At 38.3% G+C, this 24,547-nt stretch overlaps 1 protein-coding gene across 4 annotated transcripts in view; it reads left to right on the forward strand.

Moving 5' to 3' along the window:
* Positions 1-24,547, forward strand: part of DOCK4 (dedicator of cytokinesis 4) — a 474,663-nt gene that overhangs the window by 390,589 nt on the left and 59,527 nt on the right. For all 4 annotated transcript variants that reach the window (XM_045166403.1, XM_045166401.1, XM_045166404.1 and 1 more), the window contains exons 31-35: positions 11,236-11,384; positions 13,094-13,179; positions 18,401-18,496; positions 19,347-19,407; positions 23,650-23,743. In XM_045166403.1, coding sequence (XP_045022338.1) covers positions 11,236-11,384; positions 13,094-13,179; positions 18,401-18,496; positions 19,347-19,407; positions 23,650-23,743 — 486 coding nt within the window. The remainder of the gene's footprint in view (positions 1-11,235; positions 11,385-13,093; positions 13,180-18,400; positions 18,497-19,346; positions 19,408-23,649; positions 23,744-24,547) is intronic.

The following is a 24,547-nucleotide window of genomic DNA, read 5'->3' on the forward strand; positions in this document are numbered from 1 at the left end:
CCAAGATACCTCTCAAATGTAGAATACATACAGGGCAATTTGAAGAAACCTTGTTATATATAATTGAGCCCAGTGTTCGATGCTAACTGATAATTTCAGGGGGAAAAAAAAAAAAAACAAGTTACCACTTGAAAGCAACCTCCAACTATCTAAAACCAGCCAGAGAAGCCCATGAAATATGTTTAGATTCAACTGAAAAATAACCTCAATTTGTCTTATATGAAGAACACCTCCTCTCAGTCTTCATGTTTCATGGATTCTTTGTGTCTTTGCTTTTCAAAAACAGATCAAGACCCTTGGAATGTCCCTATTGCTTTTGGCATTAATTTAGCAAAGAGTTTTCCAAAGAAGGCTACATTGAAATACAGTTGTGGCTTAAGCTCTAGTCAGAGCTCAAATGATAAGACCTGTACAGGTTCACTTGAGTTCTTCTAGATAAATCTTAGCACAGCCATGTGTGGTTATTTCCACACAAAGCTTTCTCTAAGCCTGCATACCTGTGCCCTTAGGCCCATGACCTGCTAAATAAAACTGGTACCTTTTGTTGCATTAAAGATGTCATTGTTTGCTTCATAAACTTTTCTCCTCTATTTTGACTTTAACAAAAGTATGTCTACCTCTCTGGGTTTTGTTCTCCTCAGAAACCTGAACAATGTAAAAAAAATCTCTAAAGCATGCTGATCCCCATGTATTATGATGTCAGTGCTCTTTAGAACAGTGGTCCCAGGTGGCTCAGTGATAAAGAATCCCCACTGCCAAACAGGAAATGTGGGTTCAATCCCTGGGTTGGGAAGATACCCAGGGGAAGGAAATGGCAGTCCACTCCAGTATTCTTGTCTAGAGAATCTCATGGGCAGTGGAGCCTGGTAGGCTGCAGTGCATGGGATTGCAAAGAGTCACAACTTAGCAACTAAACAACCACAAGGGCACTCAGTAAACAGCATCACCTGGAAGCTTGTAAGAAATGCAGATTCTTTGGCTCCTCTCAAGACCACTGAAACAAAGTCTCTGAGAACCCCTGAGAGGAGGCACAACAGTCTTGAGTTTTTCCAAGTTCTCCAGGAGATTCTTAGGCACTTGGCTAAAGATTGAAAAGCACTGCTGTAGACAGCACTCTAGCCTTTCTTTGTTTTTCCAACCCTAAAGTCTAGCTCTAGCGCTCTGTTACAAAAGGCTCATTATAATCAAGTGCAAATTCCCAGCATAACATAGTTCAAGTATAAGGTGTGTGTACATTTTCACTTCATTCTTTAGTTTCTGCATTATTTCCCTAGAGTTGTGGTCAGCCTTCCAAAACATGAGGTGAATTTTAAAGGTCATTGCTGCCATACAACCACTGGAATTGGAGACTGTTTAGAAATGTGAAAACCTCTTTTCCAACGTATATTTTTACAAAAATGTTAAGAAAAATTAAGTATTCAGGGTACTATTTTAACACCCCTCATATGGCTTAAGTCAGCATGTTACTTAAGAATATCAATATACATTAGAATTTGGATTGCCTAAAAATGTGTAATATTGAATGTTTTTCTTGCTAAAGGAGAATTTATTCAGATAATTAAAGGTTTTCATTTTATACCATACACAAAAATTTAAAATGGATTAAAGACTTGAATGTAAGATCTGAAACTATAAAACCCTAAAAAGAAAACATAGTCAGTACAGTCTTTTATATCAGTCTTAGCAATATCGTCCAGAGTATGTCTACTTAGGCAAGGGAAACACAAGCAAATATAAACAAATGGGATTAAATAAAACTTAGAAATGTCTGCACAGCAAAGGAAACAATCAACAAAACAACAAACTACCTACTGAATGGGAGAAGATATTTGCAAATCATATATCCAATGCTGCTGCTGCTGCTAAGTCACTTCAGTCATGTCCAACTCTGTGCGACCCCATAGACAGCAGCCCACCAGGCTCCCCCGTCCCTGGGATTCTCCAGGCAAGAACACTGGAGTAGGTTGCCATTTCCTTCTCCAATGTATGAAAGTGAAAAAATAAAGTGAAGTCGCTCCATCATGTCTGATTCCTAGCAACCCCATGGACTTCAGCCCACCAGGCCCCTCCATCCATGGGATTTTCCAGGCAAGCATACTGGAGTGGGGTGCCGTAAGAGGTTATTATCCAAATATATGGGGCATCCCAGGTGGCACAGTGATAAAGAATCTGCCCTGCCAATGCAGGAGACACAGGTTTGATCCCTGGGTCGGGAAGATCCCCTGGAAAAGGGGGTGGCTACCCCACTGTAGTATTCTTCCTGGAGAATTCCAGGGACAGAGGAGCCTGGCGGGCTACAATCCATGGGGTCACAAAGAGTTGGAAACGACTGAGCAACTTAGCACTCATACAACTCAACCACAACAAATGATTAAAAAATGAGCTGAGAATCTGAATAGACATATTTTCAAAGGAGACGTGCAGATGGCCAGCAGGCACATGAAAAGATGTTTAACATCACTAATTATTAGGGAAATGTCAATCAAAACCACAATGAGATATGATCTCATGCCCATTAGAATGGCTGTTATCAAAAAGATAAGAAGTAATAGTACTGAACAGGATGTGAAAGAAGTGGAACCATCATATACTGTTGGTGGTAATTTTCTGTAGTGGCTGCACCAATTTACATTGATAAATTGATAAATTTGGTAAACTGGTGCAGCCACTATGGAAAAAGTATGGAGAGTCCTCAAAAAATTAAGATTAGATCTACCATGTGACCAAGCAATTCCACTTCTGGATATCCAAAGAGTACCAAAAAATTAATTTGTACAGATATATGCACCTCTATATTCATTGCAGCATTTTTTATTGTAGCCAAGATATGGAAACAACCTAACTCTCTATTAACAGATGAATGGGTCAAGAGATTGGATATACATACAACAGAATACTACTCTGTCATAGGAAAGGTGAAATATTGTCATTTTTGACAACCCAGAGGGTATTATGGGTGTCCGTGATGGCTCAGATGGTAAAGAATACGCCTGCAATGCAGGAGACCTGGGTTCAATCTCTGCTTTGGGAAGAACCCCTCAAGAAGGGAATGGCTATCCACTCCAGTATTCTAGCATGGAAAATTCCATGGACTGTATAGTCCATGGTGTCAACAAAGAGTCGGACACAACTGAGTGACTTTCACTGAAACTGAAACTGAGAGGGTATTATGCTAAGTGAAATAAATCAGGCAATGACACTTACCATATGATTTCACTCATGAAGAATATTAAAAGTAAATAAATGAACAAACAAAGTGAAACAAAATAAGCATGTAGAGAATGGATTAGTGGCTACCAGATGGGAAGGGAAGTTGCTATTGTTGTTCCATCCCTAAGTCATGTACAACTCTTTGAGACCCCATGGACTGCAGCACACCAGGCTGCCTTATCTTTCACATTCTCCTGGAGTTTGCTCAAACCCATGTCCATTGAGTCGGTGATGCCATCCAGCCATCTCATCCTCTGTCACCACCTTCTCTTCCTTCCATCAATCTTTCCCAGCATCATGGTCTTTTTCATTGAGTCGGCTCTTTGCATCAGGTGGCCAGAGTATTGGAGCTTCAGCTTCAGTGAATATTCCAATGAATATTCAGGGTTGATTTCCTTTAGGACTGAATGGCTTAATCCCCTTGCTGTCCAAGGGACCCTCAAGAGTCTTTTCCAGCATCACAGTTTGAAAGCATCAAATTCTTCGACCCTCAGCCTTCTTTATGGTCCAACTCTCACATCCGTACATAACAATTGGAAAAATTATAGCTTTGACTATATGGACCTTTGTCGGCAAAGTGATGTCTCTGCTTTTTAATATGCTGTCTAGTTTTATCATAACTTTTCTTCCACAGAGCGTCTTTTAATTTCATGGCTTCAGTCACCATCTGCAGTGATTCTGGAGCCCAAAAAAATAAAATCTGTCACTGCTTCCACTTTTTCCCCTTTTATTAATATTTGTCATGAAGCAATGGGCCTGGATGCCATGATCTTAGTTTTTTGAATGTTGAGTTGCAAGCCAGCATTTCACTCTCCTCTTTCACCCTCATCAAGAGGCTCTTTAGTTCCTCTTCACTTTCTGCCATTTAAGTGCTATCATCTGCATATGTGAGGTTGTTGATATTTTTCTCGGCAATCTTGATTCCAGCTTGTGCTTTACCCGGCCTGGCATTTTGCATGATGTACTCTGTCTGTAAGTTAAATAAGCACAGTAACAATATATAGCCTTGATGTACTCCTTTCCCAGTTTTGAACCAATTCATTGTTCCATGTCCGATTCTAACTGTTGCTTCTTGACCTGCATACAGATTTCTCAGGAGGCAGGTAAGGTGGTCTGGTATTCCCATCTCTTTAAGAATTTTCCACAGTTTGTTGTAATCTACACAGTCAAAGGCTTTACCATAGTCAATGAAGCAGAAGTAGATATTTTCCTAGAATTTTCTGCGATGTTTATGATCCAATGGATGTTGGCAATTTGATCTCTGGTTCCTCTGCCTTTTCTAAATCCAGCTTGTACATCTGGAAGTTCTTGGTTCACGTACTGCTGAAGTCTAGCTTGAAGGATTTTGAACATTACCTTACTAGCATGTGAAAGGAGTGCAATTGTATAGTAGTTTGAATATTCTTTGGCATTGCCCTTTGGGATTGGAATGAAAACTGACTTTTTCCAGTCCTGTGGCCACTGCTGGGTTTTCCAAATTTGCTGATATATTGAGTATAGCACTTTCACAGCATCATCATCTTTTGGGATTTTGAAATAGCTCAGCTGGAATTTCATCACCTCCACTAGCTCATTTCTTAGTAATGCTTCCTAAGGTCCGCTTGACTTCACAACTCCAGGATGTCTGGCTCAAGGTGACTGACCACACCATCATGGTTATCCAGATCATTAAGACCTTTATGTACAGTTCTTCTGTGTATTCTTGCCACTTCTTAATTTCTTCTGCTTCTGTTAGATCCTTGCCATTTCTGTCCTTTATTGTGCCTATCCTTGCATGAAATGTTCCCTTGATATCTCCAATTTTCTTGAACAATACTCTAATCTTTCCCATTCTATTGTTTTCCTCTACTTCTTGCATTGTTCACTTAGGAAGGCTTTCTTATCTCTCCTTGCTATTCTCTGGAACTCTGCATTCAGTTGTGTATATCTTTCCCTTTCTCCTTTGCCTTTCACTTCTCTTCTTTTCTCAGCTATTTAAAAGATCTCTTCAAACAACTATTTTGCCTTCTTGCAATTCTTTTCCTTTGGGATGCTTTTGGGTCACCACCTCCTATACAGTGTTACTAACCTCTTTCTATAGTTCTTCAGGCACTTTGTCTACTAGATCTAATCTCTTGAATCTGGTTTTCAACTGCACTGTAAAATCATAAGGGATTTGATTTAGGTCATACCTGAATGGCCTAGTCGGTTTCCCTACTTCAATTTAAGCCTGAATTTGGCAATAAGGAGCTCATGACCTGAGCCACAGTCAGCTTCAGGTCTTGTTTTTGACTGTAGAGAGCTTCTCCATCTTCAGCTGCAAAGAATGTAATCAATCTCATTTCCATATTGACCATCTGGTGATGTCCATGTGTAGAGTCATCTCTTGTGTTGTTGAAAAAGGGTATTTGCTATGACCAGTGTGTTATCTTGGCAACCTCTGTTAACTTTTACCCTGCTTCATTTTGTACTCCAAGGTGAAACTTGCCTGTTACTCCAGACATCTCTTTACTTCCTACTTTTGCATTTGAGTCCCCTGTGATTAAAAGAACATCTCTTTTTTGTGTTATAGAAGATCTTAGTTCTTCATAGAACTAAGAAGAAGAACTACAGCTTCAGCTTCTTCGGCATTGGTAGTTGGGGCATAGACTTGGGTTGCTGTGATATTTGCCTTGGAAATGAACTAAGATTATTCTGTCTTTTTTGCGATTGCTCCCAAGTACTGAATTTTCTACTCTTAGGTTGACTATGAGGGCTACTCCTTTTCTAAGGGATTCTTGCTCACTAGAAGATATTATGGTCATCTGAATTAAATTCACTCATTCCCATCCATTTTAGTTCACTGATTCCTAAAATGCCATCTCCTGCTTGAATGCCGTCTCACGTCCAGTTTACCTTGATTCATGGGCCTAACATTTCAGGTTCCTATCCAATACTGTTCTTTACAGCATTGGACTTTACTTTCACTACCAGACACATCCACAGCTGAGCATCATTTCCACTTTGGGCCAGGCTTTTCATTCTTTCTGAAGCTATTTCTCCACTCTTCTCCAGTAGCATATTGGACATCTACTGACCTGGTGGGCTCATCTTCTAGTATCATATCATTTTGCCTTTTCATACTGTTCATGGGGTTCTTGAAACAAGAATACTTGAGTGATTTGCCATTCCCTTCTCCAGTGGACCACGTTTTGTCAGAACTCTCCACCATGACATGTCTGTCTTGGGTGGACCTGCATGGCTCATAGCTTCATTGAGTTACACAAAGCTGTCATCCATATGATCATTTTGGTTAGCTTTCTGTGATTGTGGTTTTCATTCTGGAGGGTGTGGAGCTGTAGGTCTTGCTTCTTCCATCTGGCCTCTGAAAGGAGATAGAAGAGGGTGAAATAAGTAAAGTGGTCAACCGTTCGATGATGGATGGAAACTAAATTTTTGGTAATGAGCATGCTGTAGTGTATACAGAAGTCAAAATATAGTGTTGTACACATGAAATTTATAAAATTTATAAGCCAGTGTTACCTCCATAAAAAGTGAAAGTGAGCAAAGCATCAAATCCCCTCAATTTTATTTATTTGTACCTATACTTGCAAGAGTAGTCTACAAAGAAAGAGGTTATTCTCTGCTGCTGTGTCCCACCTTTGCCATTCATCATGCTGCAAGGTTAAGTTTTTTCTTTCTATTTTTAGTTGAACTAATATCCTTACTAAATATAAAGTGGGCTCCTCTTCCACATTTGCAAACACAGCGTCTTGTAACTGCTGTAGAAAAATCAATACTTCCCTAACAGGCTGCTATGTGTGCATAAATATACAACTCCAGCAGCCCAACTAGCAGGTGCCCTAAATACTTCAAAACAAGACCATGTGGCTGACAATTAGAGATGGGAAAAGTATACTAAATCTGTGATTTAAAAAGAAATAATCTAAGTGAAGTTTATTTTCCTGCTGCTATACATAGCTCAAGATTTTGCATGGTGGATTGGGCAAGAGTAAAATTTTCTGTGGTGGAAAACTTGTACAGTTGCACAGATTCTTTGTTTCCAGAGTGTGTTCTCAGTAAAGAAGGCTAGCCTCATACAGTCTGCACAATAATTTAAATGTGGGTATGGCTTCCCTGGTTGCTCAGTGGTAAAGGATCTGCCTTCCAATGCAGACGACACAGGGTCAGTCCCTGGGTGGGGAAGACCCCCCTGGAGAAAGTGAAAGTCACTCAGTCATGTCCACTCTGTGACTCCATGGACTATAGTCCGTGAAATTCCAGGCCAGAATACTGGAACGAGTAGCCTTTCACTTCCAGGGATCGAACCCAGGTCTCCCACATTGCAAGCAGATTCTTTACCAGCTGAGCCACAAGGGAAGACCAAGAATACTGGAGTGGGTAGCCTATCCCTTCTCCAGCGGATCTTCCCAAACCAGAAATTGAACCAATGTCTCCCGCATTGCAGGCAGATTCTCTACCAACTGAACTATCAGGAAAGTCCTAGGAAATGACTCCAGTATTCTTGCCTGAGAAATCCCATGGACAAAGGAGCCTACCAGGCTACAGTTCATAGGGTCACAAAAGAGTTGGACACAACTTAGCAACTAAACAACAACATGGTTTCTCTACTGTCATAGAAAATCAGGCTACAAAATACTATATGTATTTTGTTTGGATTGTGATTGAAAGAAGCCAACTGTAAATTACATGTTTTAAGACAATCTGGAAATTTTTAATATAGACTGGTTTTAGATTAATTTGAAGAATTACTGTCTGCCTTTTTTAAAGATGTAATAAAGGTATTGTGGTCCTGTATTTATAAAATGACCTGCCTGTGAAAGATGCTAACTGATGTTTATACAAGTAGAATGTTATGATGTCTCTGACGTGGTTTAAAATTTCCCAGTGAAAAAATAGTTGGGTTGGTAAGTGAAACAAAATTGGCAAAGAAAAAATTGATAATTATTGAAGCTAGATGATGGGAATGTGGGGATTTATCTTACTGTTCTTTGTAATTCTGTGTACATTTGAGATTTTTCATAGTAAGAGAATTTTAAAAGAGAAAATTGTGTTGTAAAATGCTTATAAATGGAAGAGAGTTTTTAAAAAGATTCATGGATGCTCAAAGAAATAGTGGTAAATAAACTAAGTGCATGCTAATGATGTTCTTTGCTAGGAGGTCAAAGGATGGCAGGCTCAGGGAAGATTAAAAATAAAAATTCTGTAATGGAGCAGTTCTGAATATCATTCCACCATAGCAGCTGTGGGAAGACTATCTGGCTGGCAGGAGTTTTCATTTTATTCTATATTTGCTGCTTCACTCATCCCCCTCACCCCATGCACACCCCAAAAGTGTGCAAAGGATTGGTGTCTTACACAGTGTCAAGGAAGCAGAAAGGTCCTCTTGGTTATTAGTCACATGCCAGGGTGGCCCTTGTCCTGTGTACAGAGTCCCTTCAGTCCGTGGCTCTACAGAAGCAGAGCACCTGTGGCTAGACTCTGAAGCCCTGCAGCCATTTCCTGGGGCAGGGGCAGAGATAAGAGTAAGGCTGGCTGATCTCAAGACTTGCCAGCCTTCATCTCTGCAGAAATCTCCTTTCCTCTTTTCTCTTTCTTCCCCTCGCTTGCCAGAACATCTTGAAGAAGCAGTGAGTGGGTTTAGACTTTTGCAAATGACAGGAAGAGTGATTGAGTTCAGGTTGCTCTGCATTCTGCCCTGACAAAAATAACTACAGAAAGGAATTGCAAATGCTGGCTGCTAGTTACCTGCTCTAAATGAGTATGTTGGGAGGATGGGGAAAGTGCAGGGAGAAGACCATGAATTGATGTTTTTGTATATTCTGCCACACTGAGTTTGTTGGTCTTGGAAGTATTCATTCTTTTGGAGGAAAATATACAAGGGCAGATTAATAATGACATTTCTTTTGATGAATAAGAGGGACATGTTCTTGCTCTGAAGAGGAAAACTAAGTAGTTCCTTGGAAAAGATAAAATATTACCCAGGTCAAGAATAAAGTTAGGAAAGCAAAAAGAATTACAAGCCACATTTCCTCCTCACATGTAATGGATGCCTTGATATATAAGTAATTTAGAGATGATAAGAAACTGTGAAGTTACTTTCAATGGAACATGAAGAAAAGAGGAAAGGACCATGTGGCATCACTGATGTACAGGGACTTTCAGATACAGAGGGGCCTGACAGTTGTATCCTGTTATCATCCCATGTTGAGTACAAAGGATGAGAACCACTTTCTGAAGACGTCAGAAATATCCCAAGGCGTTTGCAGTCACAAAAAACAGTGACTTCACAACACCTACTTGGGTTTGCCCATCCATCATTTTCCTTTTCTTTCCAAATTCTCTTCTTCATGTTCTCCTTCCTTTAAAAATCCCTCTAAAGTCAGTACAAGTTTAAATTGTATGTTTGCATCCTGGATTTATGTCTGTTCAAGTCTGTGTTCACCTTCAGGCCTTCTGCTACAGAAACAAAATAGAGAAAATGATAATTAATGTGAAGATATTTAATTCCAAAATTGGCAAGTAAGTCTAAACAGCAAGATTTTGTGTGTATTCAACACTTACAAAAAAAGATCAAAGATGGAAAAATTAATAAGAGGGAAATGATCCTTTTTCATGAAGCCAGCTCTCTTCTGCTCAGCCTCCCAGTATCGTATGCTTTCGTCCATAATGCAAAAGGCTGTGCATGTAATGTGCATGCATGAAATGTGCATTGTACATTTTCCATAATGTGCAGTTTATTATAAAAATAGAAACTCTCTGAGATTTAACATGGATGACTAGGGTAATAGACTGAACTCAACACATATGTGCTAGACAAAATCATCTGTGTCCACCCCACCCTCCACTTTCCTTTGCTCTGAATTATCCCCAGTATACTTTTTTTTTTTTAACTTTACAATATTGTGTTGGTTTTGCCATATATAAGCATGAATCCACCACAGGTATACACGTGTTCCCCATCCTGAACCCTCCTCCCTCCTCCCTCCCCATACCATCCTTCTGGGTCGTCCCAGTGCACCAGCCCCAAGCATCCAGTATAGTGCATCGAACCGGGACTGGCGACTCGTTTCATATATGATATTATACATGTTTCAATGCCATTCTGCCAAATCATCCCACCCTCTCCCTCTCCCACAGAGTCCACAGTATACTCTTCAGGACTTGCTAAATACCATTTTGAATTCACTATTATTACACTGTAGTCTTTTCAGAAAATTGTTCTGTTTGTTGTTGTTTGGGCCAATGTTTATATTTTACTTAGGCTGTTATGTTTATTATGTAAAGAAGGAAGACAAATTACATAATGAAGATAGGAACCACCTTTTTCATATATAAAAGTCACCAGTAATATTATCACCCAGAGATAACCAATGTGCTTACTATTAGGGGATATAACCTTGTAGACTATCATATATATATATATATATATTCTTTTTTTTATTTATTTTTTTTTTTTAATTTTATTTTATTTTTAAACTTTACACCTTTGCATACTGTGTGGTACTTTGCTTTTACAATTAATTATATTGAAAAACTTCATCTGTGTTTTTCTTCAACCTCATTTTTAATAACTGCATAAGAATTTTAATGTGTGAATGTGCAGTAGTATACACAACCAATTCCTGATGATTTATATAATATTTAATTGTATCTTACGGCTTTTTGTAAACTGTGAAAAGGTAAATCCCTAGGTTTTTTTTTTTTTTAATTAAAAATGATGCAGAAATACTAACACATGGAAATCTGTTTGTATAGCTGCTTAGAGAAATATTTTCTTGCTTGAGACAACTATAATCGATCGTGTTCTTGTGACACAAGTTTTAAATAAGTTGTATAACAATGATTTTCTGAAATCTTATTAAAACTAAATCTGCTGCTGCTGCTAAGTCACTTCAGTCGTGTCCGACTCTGTGTGACCCCATAGATGGCAGCCCACCAGGCTCCCCCGTCCCTGGGATTCTCCAGGCAAGAACACTGGAGTGGGTTGCCATTTCCTTCTCCAAAACTAAATCTACAGAAAGGTAAATATTTCATTCATTTTAGGAGAGCACAAGCTTCATTTCATTCCTGCCCTGATTGGCCCCTTCCTGGAAGTAACCTTGATACCCCAGCCAGATCTCCGCAATGTCATGATTCCTATTTTCCACGATATGATGGACTGGGAGCAGAGGCGGAGCGGCAATTTTAAACAGGTAGGTGGATGTGCTCTCAGAGCAGTCAGAAGAGTCTCAGTTCCCTCAGAGGTGAGTGTGGTGTCTCAGAGATGCTCCGAGTTGAGGAATGAGCTCTGAACCAGATTTCAACCTAGGCTGCCTACTTCCAAGCTGAATACATAGCCTCGGACACCATTCTGGGACTGTGTCTCCCTGAATCTCTGAGAAGCCCTGGAAAAAACATTTCATTCCCTTTCAGCTAAAAAAAAAAAAAAAAAAATCCTGTGATTTTCTAGGTCTGTGTTTAAGAGCTAGCAGAAACTTTATTTGCTCCCAGCTGGACACAACACAGAGGAATCAGAAGGTTAATGATTCCTAAAATTGCTGACCTCTCAATTGTCTGCACATTGTATTTGGTGAATGGCTTAGCTTTGAACATTTGATGCACAGTATGTTTTATTGCTCTTTGCTTGAAGTGCTGAGAATTAATTTAAAGAGAAAAGCAGTCAAAATTGTTGTAAAGGAAATTCCAAGAATATGAGCATGAGCCTATCATTTCTCTTTGACACAGGATCTCTTTGACACAGGCTCCAGTTTTGGAAAGACACTTGTTCTTATTCCAAAACCAGATCTCATAGCAGAAATCAACTGCCTTTGCCAGGGCAAGTCACTCCTATTGGAGACAGCAGGCCAGCTATTCACACCGTCATGGCACTCACCTGTATGCACTCTGCTGCATTAAGGAAGCTTCTTGCTTCTCCCTATGAGTCCTTCTCAAGTCTTAGAAATGATTGTCAACTGTACGAACAAGCTGGATGCATACACAGAACAAGCATGGCATTTCATCTGTATCAAGACCTTCATTTATTTTCAGGAGTGTCAATACGTGAATGAAAGCCTATTTAAAAATTATATTGGGGAAAACCCACTTCTCTTCCCTTATCTCTTTACCCATTTATTGAAATTTGATTCAAAGGAAATAATTGTGCTCAGTCCTTTGACAAAGTCAGATATCCCTCCATACCCCTAGTTGTTAACTCTCTGGCCTTGCAGAAATTCTTCCTTTTCTGTCCCCTCTGCTGTCTCCAAGAGATGATGGGATATTTATTTCTGCCTTCCTGATACTGAAGTCCTAAAGGATTTATGTTCTTGAAAATATAAATGTTTTGACTACAGTTTTCAGGAAATATGTCCTTTCTGTCTCATGCTGCCGATTGCTGACTTAGAATACCATCTGTACATGGTTAGGACAAATTCTCAACTTCAGCAAAGATTTAGTGCAACCTCAAACTGTTTTGAGAAAGAAAATAGATACAAAACACATCAAAGATTTAACTGAATGTTTGTGGATATAGTAGTTTGCTGATGTTCTTATATGTATGTATGTGTGTGTGTGTGTGTGTGTGTGTATCATGATTTGCAAAAAACAAAAAAGACTTGCCAGTTTTTACAGCTCCTAAAAAAAGAATTCAAACATTTAAGCTGGGCTGCAGGCATTTGTGTTTGAATCAACAAATAGAAGTCTTTCGCGGCAGCACACACTACCCCACCGGGAGTTTGAAGTCATGTTCCTGCATCTAAATTGGCCCCCTAGAATTCCAAAAGGGTGTCTTCGGTTAACCACAGCTGATAAATTCACTAAATTTACTGTGGCTTTTTCCCTTGCAGAAATAAATATGTTTCCATGTGCCTAGAAAATCCTTCTCGTGAGAAGGAAAGAAAAGGAGTAACATTTGGGTCTGTTTCAGGTGGAAGCCAAGCTCATTGACAAACTGGACAGCCTGATGTCCGAAGGCAAAGGTGATGAAACCTACCGTGAGCTCTTCAACAGTATGTGAGTAACATGTGTATCTCCAGTTGATTCTTTTTGGGGGATTTGGGTGTCAGTGCTAAGCAGCTGAGAGCTGCAAAGACAGCTTGGGTCTCCCCAGAGTGCTTTGTCTTTGTGGAGTGTGAAATAAAGGATCATTGCTTAACTCTGGTGAATGGATCTTATTATGCTGATGATTAGACATATCTCCTTGTGTTAATCTCTGATTAGGACAGGTTACAAGTGTTACATAACAAATCTGACTCTTTTCATGACTAATTATTTTAAAATTGGGGCTGCAAGATAATTATTTTCAATTGGGTAGATAGTGGGAGAGGAAAACAAAATAGAGGTGTGATTGTTGTGTTTGTGTGCAATGCTTTCCAAGATGTCCTTGGCTGATTCGCTGGTAGGAAAATTAACCTAGTTGGCATCTGTTCTTCAGCGCTTGATTTAATTCAGCAATACTTATTGCTCATTCAGCATTATTAATTGCTTCCTAAATGTTTCTTACTAGAATATCACAGAAGCAAATAATTTCTAGTAGATTCTGTGATTAGGATTTGTAAGGAGGATAAAGAAGTAATGGAGTGTTGTAAGGAGACTTGAGGTTTCCTTACTAAGGTAAGACTGTGATCACTGTCCCAGGATGAAGTGCCTGTACTGAGTAGTCATTCACTGTGTAAAATGGCCACAGACAATACATAAGAAGGTTTCAGTGCTTTAGGATTTTAATTCTAGCACTTGTTTTCTCTACAGCTTTCTAAGGCTCTTAGTCATTGTCTAACCTTTTATACTTATGAAGTGCTTCTTTTTGAAGGAAGAACCAGCTGATTGTGCTTGGGAAATGTTTGCAGGTCTTTCAGAAGTGCAGAAACAATTTAGCAATATATTTTTCTATTACAAAATATGCTTTTCCTTGTATTTACAACCAAGTAAATCTAAAACTAAATACTACTGCTTTAGCACTGATAGCCAGATAGAAAACTCTGTAATTCGTTTATGATCATAAATTTAGAGCAGTAGATATATTAATATATAGGGTTGAAAAGTATTATTAATGGTTGATAGATTTAAACTTGCCTGATTTAAAATCATTCTTGACGCTTTTAAGAAAATTATATTGAAGGGAAAAGCCAAGAAGGAGTATACAGATCTCTTGTGGTGGTGGTACCTGATAAAATATATTCTTTGTACTGAATCCTGAACAATGGCATTTTCTTCTGATACTGTAATTAAACTGGAACTTTTAATAATTATTCATCAAGCCCTCATTCATTCTAGTGTACAAAGCATCTGTCTTTCATGACAGCTGGAGTTTAGCAAGAATTCTGATTAAAACCTCATCCAGTATAATAAATTACTTTTGAAAACCACTCTCAATTCCGTTACTAGTCTTTGGTTTGAACAAAGAACTAAAATGAGAAAGCACTCGGTGAAATGAATCTCTTGAGATTTGTGATTAATTATTTATAATAAATTCACAAGATTAATAAGCACTCACATAGCTCTGTAGTGCCTCTTATCTACTTTAATAAAGGCCTGAGAGCATGCAATTTGGACTGCTTGTGTGTAAATATGGCCTTGAAATAGAAGATGTACCTTGACATTAAAATCAAACCAATAATTAAAATATTAAGCCTCTATAATTAGGACTATTTTAAGGTCCCTGATTCATTCACTGGAGATTTTTATTCTTTTCTTGATTTTTTAGCATATCACTAGAAATCTTACTATAAATGTTTCTCTTTCATACTTTTATGATCAGCATGAGAATAAATAAAATCTAAAGTGATAATTAAATGTCATTACTACCTGGGCTCAGAAAAGAAAGGGAAAATCCAACTATATTTCAGGAAACAATAAAATGCTTTTTTGGCAATAGAAATCACAAAGAATTAGGGTAATCACACTGTGTCATTGCACACATTATGAATTGGGAACACATGCCATTGTGGTACAGATTTTCATTTTCTGTCTGTAATTCATGTCTAAAACTTCTTAAAATTTGTTCAGAAGCTGAAAGTAGCTCACCGCTTCCTGAAAATGCGGTATATGCTTGCCAAAATAGCCTCCTTAGAATGAAACTGTAAATTTATATAGTACAGTCCTTCCTAAGAACTCATCTTTCCCTGACCCTCATGTTATCCTCATTTTCCCATACTACATCTTTTTGAAATAAATGAGAGTCAGGATTTATTGGTTTTGATAATGCTGAAATTGTGGATCATTGTTGCCCATGAGATATGCAGAATAAGGCATCAGAATGAAGTTCTGCTTCCCAGCATCCACTTCATTGACTCATTCAGCCTCATTTATTGAGCATCTCCCTGTGCTTGGTGGTCTTCTGAGGCTGAGGGTGCATCAGTGACTGTGCTGTTGGAGCACACAGTGAGAGCACTGACAGCCTCGGGGCTTATAAAGGGCATTTCCCGAAGATGTACCCTCCACCTCAGTCCTCCACTGTGCTTTATTGTATGTTGCTCTGAATAATTCAGTAAGGCTCCAAATCATTTCATAGAGCTTTGTATACCCACACACACACACACACACACACACATATTTGAAGTGAAGAAGTGAAGTGAAAGTTGCTCAGTCGTGTCCGACTCTTTGCGACCCCGTAGACTGTAGCCCGCCAGGCTCCTCTGTCCTTGGCATTCTCCACGCAAGAATACTGGAGTAGGTTGCCATTCTCTTCTCCAGGGGATCTTCCTGACCCAGGGATCAAACCCAGGTCTCCTACATTGCAGGCAGATGCTTTACCATCTGAGCTACCTATGTATATAAAGCATTGGCCTCCACACAATCCTATTACGAGACAGAGAAATGTAGACTGAGGGTCAAATTCTGTACCCTTCATTCTGTCAGAGGGGAAAAGCCTAATGAGCAAGTATATAGTCCTGCAGGATGTTATTTATGTTGCTTCTCATTGTCATGGAGTCCAATTGCCTATCATTAGCAATAAAAAGTCACCTTGGAGCCAGGAAGTGAGTAGTGGGGAGATAAATTAGGAGTTTGGGATTAACATAGACGAACTTCTATATATAAACAGCAAGGACCTATTGTATAGCACAGAGAGCTATATTCAATATCTTGTAATAATCTATAATAGAAAAGAAAAAAAGGGAGATATATATGTATATATACGTATCTGAATCATTTTTCTGTACCCTTGAAACTAACAACATTGTAAATTAACTGTACTTCAGTTTTTTTAAATGGTTTAAAAAAGTTATAAAGAAATGATGCATCATTTATGCTCTTGTGACATGTATGTAAAGTTAGTGCATTAGTTTATGTAGCAACCATTCATCATCTTCTTGCCTAAAAAAAGAAAAGTAGAAAACTTTCACTGTTACTAGATGAGTTCCCTGTGTACTCAGCATGGACACACTGGCATGATTATAGACCAAATTATAGACCAGTGTCACCCATGTTATCTAGACTCTTCTTGCCTGATAGCCTCTCCTTGTCCAGGTGTATCAAGTAAGCTTGGAGGGCCAGCTTCCCCACAAAAGGAATAATCCTGGGCAAGAAAGCAGATGAATTGGGTTCTAGGCTTGGTCCTGATAATTTGAGTCTCAGGTTAGTCAAGGCAGCAGGCTCTGCAGAGCTGTGCTTCTTTTCACAAGAGGATTCTGTAGCTCTGATTTCTGACTGCATCCAGAGGCTATGCAAGTTAGTGAAGCTCATGCCTATAAAAGAAGTCTCCCATTTATTTTTAGAATTATTACTTAACTTGAGTTCTGTGTTTTTCAGCCTCTAAAGTATATGAGGTGTGGGCTGTCACTTGGGAAGATTTCTCCATCATCCTGCCTTGCTTTGGCAGGCAGAGTTTCATTTGCGTACTTGGTTCAATACCAATTTGGCATTTAAGCTTGAAACAGGTGCTTTTCAGAGGTTTTTTTTTTTTTTTTTTTTTTAAGAAAACGCATTTAGAACAAAGTAGGGGACTTTTCCCTGGGGGATTAGTCAGGGCAGGCTCCATCCCTTCCTGTGTTCCCTCTCCCTTCCTCTCCCTCCTTAGTTTAGGAAGCAGTTCAGAATAAGCCAGAAAAACAAATGATCAGGGATGTCTAGGCACCAGATGAGGAGCCAAGACAGAAGACTGGGCATTGGAATGGCAATGGCAAAAAGAAGGTGGGGGGAGCAGGAAGGACAATTGAGAGAGAACATACCCAAAGACCAAAAAAAAAAAGAAAACTTTGACAAATTATCTTCTTTTCCTACTAAGCACAGTACAGGCTAGTCTGAGATGGTACTTGTGAAAAAAAAAAATGTCTTCTCTCTCTGTTATTCGTGAAACTAGGATAAGAGGGAAACAAGATTTTAGAAATAATCATCATTAGGAGGACAGAGTAGCCTCATGTTGTTATGCCTATGTTCTTTCTTTTTTTCTTTTGGGGAAAGTTCAATCTTAAAGGGCTTTTGCCAAGTATATGGTTAATTTGCCTAGAGGTGGGAGTGAAAGTAAAAAGAGATCCTAATGATTATGATTGTTATTGTTTTGTGTTGACATAGCAGTGCCTCTGCTCCAAGGTGCTTAAGATTAGGGGGAAAATGTAGGAGGAGAGATGTGGTTCGGTACTTGTCATCAATCTGCTGTAACAACCACATAGAAAATCCTTGGTGATTAATGACAAAATGAATGAAACTGTTGAGTGAGTGCACAGATAGTACAATATGTATTGAGTGGGCAAATGTTAAGTGAAAGGAAAAAAACGCAAAACGTCATACCGTCTGTACAAGGATTTTCCTGTAGCAGTTGCATTGCAGTAAAATTGCTTGGATGAAGATGCATTCCACCGAGAGGTAGGAAAACATTTTTGTGTGACTAAAGCAAGATCTTACTTAAAAGTAAACTTTGAGGCACTCCTGTTTTTGCTTTTCTCAGTGTTGTTTGTTGTGGGGAGGCACAAGCCTCTAATATTAGTGGAAGAGAGAAGCTAAGAAACAATGTCTTTGAGCTGTGAGGGGCTTGCATATTTTGAAAGTATGATTTATATGCATGTGTTCGTATTTGATGACTTGGATAATCTGAAAATCAATTTGCTTTGTCAATGCTTCCTGGATTAGAATTCCACTCTTTGGTCCCTATCCTAGGTAAGACATTGTTTGCATTGTGCTACTTGTGAGATGTTGCGGTGGTTGCTAAGGCATTTAAGGTACTGATGAAAGTAAAATGGTTGTCATGGTGACTGATAAAAATAAATGTTGAAAATGCCCTGGATTCTTTCTTTTCCAGTCTACTAAAGAAAATTGAGCGGGAAACATGGAGAGAAAGTGGCGTTTCCTTAATCGCCACTGTAACTCGGCTGATGGAGAGGTTGTTAGATTACAGGTAAGCCCCTGTTTCTCAGATACACTGCGCTCCAGTTAGGAAGTCGAAGAGTTAGAATACAGTTGCACTTGAGTTAATCACTCAAAGAACTGATAATCAGACCATGGAACCTTGTGCAGTAAAATAGCAGACTTTTAACTAGCTAGCTCAGTTTCTTCTTTGTTTGTTTTTCCCTTTTTAATGTTTTGTTCTGGGTTCTTCAGCAGTTCTTTTAAAGTTTTAGTAAATTGAAAGAGTCCTGTTATTAAAGAAATCTTTTGTTGCTGTTTTTGAAACTCACCCATTAGAACCAATAGACCCATTCATTTTAGTGTAACGGTGGTGTAACAGAATTGTATAACCATGCTGCTTTCTTATAGAAGGAGAGAGGGAATGAAACTCACACCATTACCTTTCAGAGACATGATTTTTTGATTTTGAAGTGATCTAAACTGTTGAAGCAGGTCATCCCACTTAAATGCATGGTATTTTAAGAAAAAAAGCCTCACTGTTACTGCTGATGGCCAGGCTTACCGGCTCCTTTTCAGCCCAATAAAAGGTGTATTATGACACACCTTTTACTGTTACTTTTACTGTTTACTTTTACACCATAACTCCTCTTCCTTAGCCCCTCTCTATTGAGAGAGGGCACAGCCCACCTGGAAGTGAAATCTACAGCCACGTTGGTGCTCAGGGAGGGTCTGACCAGCCCCCTCAACCCAAGCCTCTTGGGGCTCTGGCCTCCTTGATCCAAAGCAACTTACAAATAGCCTCTAGTCTCTGACAGTTTCTTTCTTTCCCCTAAAAGAACAAACTGTGTTTGCCCTTAGGAAGGAAGTTCTGAATTCTGACTCTTTCTTCTTGTTTTTAGGGACTGCATGAAAATGGGCGAGGTAGATGGCAAAAAGATTGGCTGCACCGTGAGCCTCCTGGTTAGTCAATGATTTCCCTTTTCCTCCTTGCATTCTAATGTTTGCTTTTTCTCAGAAATACTGTATTTTGTTTGTTTTGCCACTGCAGTGTGTCTGAATGTTTCTTAGAAGAGTTTAGAAGTGTTCTTTGCTTTAGTTTGAATTAAATGCTAGAGAATTCTCAGCTCCCGAGTGTTGCAGAAAGTACCCACTGTAAGATCCCACAGTGATGCCAGCTTCTCCCTGTTGTATTGTTTTTCTGCCCTGGAGTCCTTTGTTGCTCTCCTAGGAAAAAAAGATGATGTCCCTGGAAAAAGGTCTTTTCAATTCTGTGTAAACAGTTCCTTTCTACCCTGCTTATATTTATTCTAGATTTTAATAAACATTAATGTTCCTTTCTGAACAAATGACAGTTTCCTGTTTAACGCACATATTTTCACTCTATAGCTTCTTTGCAAATTAAAGCCATCTGTGGTTAAGGTTTGGACTATAACTGGGATAACCATATAGTTTCTCATCCAAACAAGAAATTTTGGAAAACAAAAATCAATATCGTAAGGATAATAGGCTATAGCAGAACAGTTCTGGGAACACAAAGTTTACCCTGAAAGTTCTCATAACTAATTATCAAATAGAATGGTATTCTCACTACAGAGCAAAAGAAGGACTATACGTTTACATTCCTTTTTCAAATTTTGGTGTAGGATAAATTGATGCTTTTAATAATTTACATTGATCACATTTAAAATACAATACTCTGTGACTGCTTTTGGTTCTAAATTTGTGCATATCATGGTTCCTTTTTCTTATTTTGCAGAATAGATACACCTCATCATCTATCCTAAGTATTTGCACAATCAATTCTAATTCTTACTCTGATCCACGAGTCTCTTACATCCATGCCTTTTTGTTCTCTATTTGCCTGCACCTTAAAATTTTGTTTTTTCCCCAACCTGATTCTGTCTTGTCTTAGCTCATTGATTACAGATTTGTTTTGTTTGTTTTGTTTATTCCCCCTTACAGTCCCTCTTCAGAGCTCAGAATTTTTACTTTCTTAGGACTATCTTTTTCCTTAATTTCTTTTCTCGCTATACTGTTCATCTCTGAGTATATGACTTTATCCTTTTTTTTTAACCACACCCACCACTTCCTTCTCATTTTTGCATTTAATTGTTACATCCCACCTCTGATACCAGTTGCTAAAAATAGTGAGACCTGAGCATCTTTTGTCAGGCCACCTCTTGTTATAGAGTTTCTCCATAATTTTTATCATCAGATCCACTAGTAACCTGCAGGCTATCAGGCCAAGCTAGTTTCTTCCATAATTTTTTTATGCAGTATCTTCCATAATTTTTTTATGCAGTTTCTTCCATAATTTTTATTATCAGACCCAATAGTAACCTGCAGGCCGTCAGGCCAAGCTCATGAGGTCAGCCCATTACCTCTCCCCTTAGCACTTAATGTCTAACCTTGAGCACAGTCATTCCCACTTCTAAATTTCCTTTCTGTGCTTTCCCCACTGTTTGCCAGCCTTTGGCCATGGTCAAGGTCCTCAGCCTGATCTCCTTCCATGTCTCTGCTTGTACGTCAATATTTGAGGAAAAAAGCCAAGTGCTGTATAATCTTCAGGTTTTCTCAGTCTGTCTCCTTAATCCTGGCTCTCCCCCAGCTCCAAGCCTGAAATCTCATAAATAACCTCAAAGGAAAGCCTTTACCTTTTCATGAAGGACTCATCTTCCATTGTCTCCATCTGCTTTCACAGCGCCCTCTGTGACCTTGAGAGGTACACTCTTAAATGTAGACTCTGGGTCCATTTCCTCAACTGGTATAAACAGAAGATATCATTTCCTCAGATGAAAGACTGAATATTCTGACCTAAACGTGTTTACTCTAGTTTCCCAGTAGGAATAAGCCAGAGACAATAAAATCAGTGGCCCCCATCAGTGTTCACATGAGACAAAGAATCTAGCTTGTTAGTTTTGCACTGACCAAGAATAGTCCTTATAGGAAATGCTAACACTTTGAACACTGTTTTAATTTCAACTAGCACAGGAATACTTATTATTAAAGGACCGAATATAGAACTCTGAAGCTGATCTTTTTAGCTTATACTCCATATGGAAAGTTTTTTGATGTTTTCTAGCTGCAATATGCTTCTCTTTAATCACTCACTTCCTCCTGGAGATTTTTCTTAACTCTTTGGAAAGATCAATTCCAGATTGTCTTCAGAGGAACTCTGACTTTCTCTACAAGCTCTGAGTTAAACGGTACTATTAGACTGGTAAAAATGTGTAATCTTTGACATGACTAAAACTAGGAAATCAATTATTGTTTTGTTCTCTCTGTCACTAGTTTTGCCAGACATACATGAAAGCGACTCATCTGCTGACTGAGAGATTTTTCTTTCTTTCTTCTTTTTTTTTAAAGACCTATTATTTATTTACAGAATGATCACTTCTTTTGTTCCCAAAGAAATTTGCTTCTTACCAGAAAGCTATTGGAAAAAAAACATTGCTTAATAATGTAAAGGTCTGCTATTGAGTGGTTAGATTTATGTTTATGGTACAATAGTTCTTGATGATTAAAATTATTTTGATTATAATAAGAGAGATGTGAAGAGCATTGTTTACTAGCTTTTTAAAGAATGCTAAGATCTACAGGACACTGTAGCCTACCAACTCCTCTGTCCATGGGATTCTCCAGGCAAGAATACTGGAGTAGGGTGCTGTGCCCTCTTCTTGGAGATCTTTCCAACCCACGAACTGAACCCAGGTCTATTATGTCTCCTGCATTGGCAGGTGGGTTCTTTACCATTAGTGCCACCTGGGAAGCCACTCAAGATTAGTGCCACCCAAGGTATATAGGACACAAGAGGAAAGGGGAAGGATAATGGCATAAATTGGAGGAAATAATCTTTTTATAATGCGTTCAACTACATGTCAGCTTCTTGAAGTTAGATGAGTCCTCATATGGAAGAATGGATACCTATTAGATAGTGGCCACAAAGTACATTGACAGGAGGCCCTCAGGCTTCATGCCCAAGTACAGTTAAGCAGCCACACTGGCTAGTTTGGTCCGTAACCAAAGCCCTCTCTAGCTAATCAACTTTAAAAATGTTTAAAATTCCTGGCCTTTCACCCTAGAAAAACCTGTTACTCCTTCAAGTCAACAGATTTGTCTCCCCATCACTATTCATTTTTCATTCTACACACCAAGTAGCATCTGTCAAAATAATAGCGATAGTAATGGTAGTAGTTCAGATGGCTGGAAGCAGAGATTTCATAATATCTGCAGTGATCTGCTCGCTCAAAGAGCCTTATACAGAGCCTCACAGCATCACGCTTTTGCTGGATTCCAACTTCTTACACTTTTACTCCTATGTTTACTAAGTTCAGTGAGGACTAACATACTTTCTAATATGATAAAGAAATAGATGTGGAGGCCTGTAAAGTAAACATTTAAAATGACAGCATAATGTGTTAAGTCAAAGTTGAGTTTTTGATGATGAATGTTAAAACATTTTAGAGAAGTTTAAATAAGATCCAGATACTTTGTTTTCATAAACCAAATATTTTCAGTAAGCATACCCTTGTAACAATAATTTGAAATAAAATCTCTTACAAATCCCTTTATGTTGTAGTCATAAACTGGAAACCTTTAATTCACCATAAAATAATTTTAAGATGAAAGAAAATATCCTTTGACTATCGGTGATCAAATGTAATAAATAGGTTAATATCTTATATCTTTTTAATATTTTAGTTGAATTTTTAGACTAGTTCATTGGCAGTTAAACTTAACCAAAAAACAATAGACAGTAGCAAAAGAAATGTGAATCAGTGGTAATAACATCGCCCCAGGAGTTACCAGCCTATCTAGTTGTTGATAGGTAATTTTTAATACAGACAGTGTTGAATTAAAGATATATAACTGTGTTTTGCACTTGACTGGCAGTCCAAAGGTTGAGACTGCCCTAACAATGCAGGGTGTGTGGGTTCTATCCTTAGTCAGGGGACTAAGATTCCACATGCCATGCGGCACAGCCAAAATAAAAGGAAAGAAATGTAAAAAAAAAAAAAAAAATATATATATATATATATATATAACTGTGTCCCTTACTTAATTTTGTAAGACATTTATATAGAAAAATTTGTCTATTTTCTTGGTTCAAGACATGAAAGTTCAAGCAGAGTAAAGGGTACATACTTGCCAACCTAACCGTTGAGAAATTATCCATAGTTGTACTCTTTTTTTTTCTCTTAGAACTTCTATAAGACTGAACTGAACAAGGAAGAGATGTATATACGCTACATCCACAAACTCTATGATCTGCACGTCAAAGCACAGAATTTCACAGGTAATTTTGTCTTTTGACTTGGGTTGGGGGAAGTGGGCTGGTCACTGTTATATTAAACATAATAATTCCTCTGTCTTTTAAACTACAGCCAAAGACTCAACCATTTCTCCTTTTAAAATTGGAATTTAGAACTGGAATATATATGTTGTTTTTTCTTTACTATATCTCGGCATAGTTTTTTAGGGGTTGGTTTTGGGCTTGGTTTTTGAGTGGTTTATAAAATACACAACTAGCTTTTCACAGTCTATTTAGAGTTAGTATTTCACCACTTCAAGTTAAATATAGGAACTTTACAACCTCCCCACTGTACATTGTAATAGTCATAAGCATATATGTATGTACATTGAAAAATTCCATCAGGTAATGTCATAATTTTTAAGTCATACCTATTTTAAAGAATTTAAGAGGATAAAAATTATCTATTATATTTACTCAGATATTTACCATTCCTGTTGCTCTTTGTTCACTCATGAAATTCTCAGTTTTCCTCTGTTAACATTTTCATTCAACCTCCAGAACTTGTTACAGTATTTCTTTTAGAACAGATCTAGTAGTGAAGAACTCTTAGTTGTCCTTCATCTTTATTTTACCTTCATCCCTGAAGGAAATGTTTGCTGGATACAGTTGGACAGTGTCTTTGTATCAGTACTTTAAAACTTTATTTTCTTCTGGCCTCCATTGTTTTTGGTGAGAGCTGTAGTCATTTCAATTGTTCCCTGGAGGTAATGTGTAATTTTCTCTGGTTGCCTTTAAGACTCTGTCTTTGGTTTTCAGCACTTCAATTATGGTATATATATTGGCATG

Source organism: Bubalus bubalis, chromosome 8 (genome assembly GCF_019923935.1).
Source record: "Bubalus bubalis isolate 160015118507 breed Murrah chromosome 8, NDDB_SH_1, whole genome shotgun sequence".
NCBI lineage: Eukaryota > Metazoa > Chordata > Mammalia > Artiodactyla > Bovidae > Bubalus > Bubalus bubalis.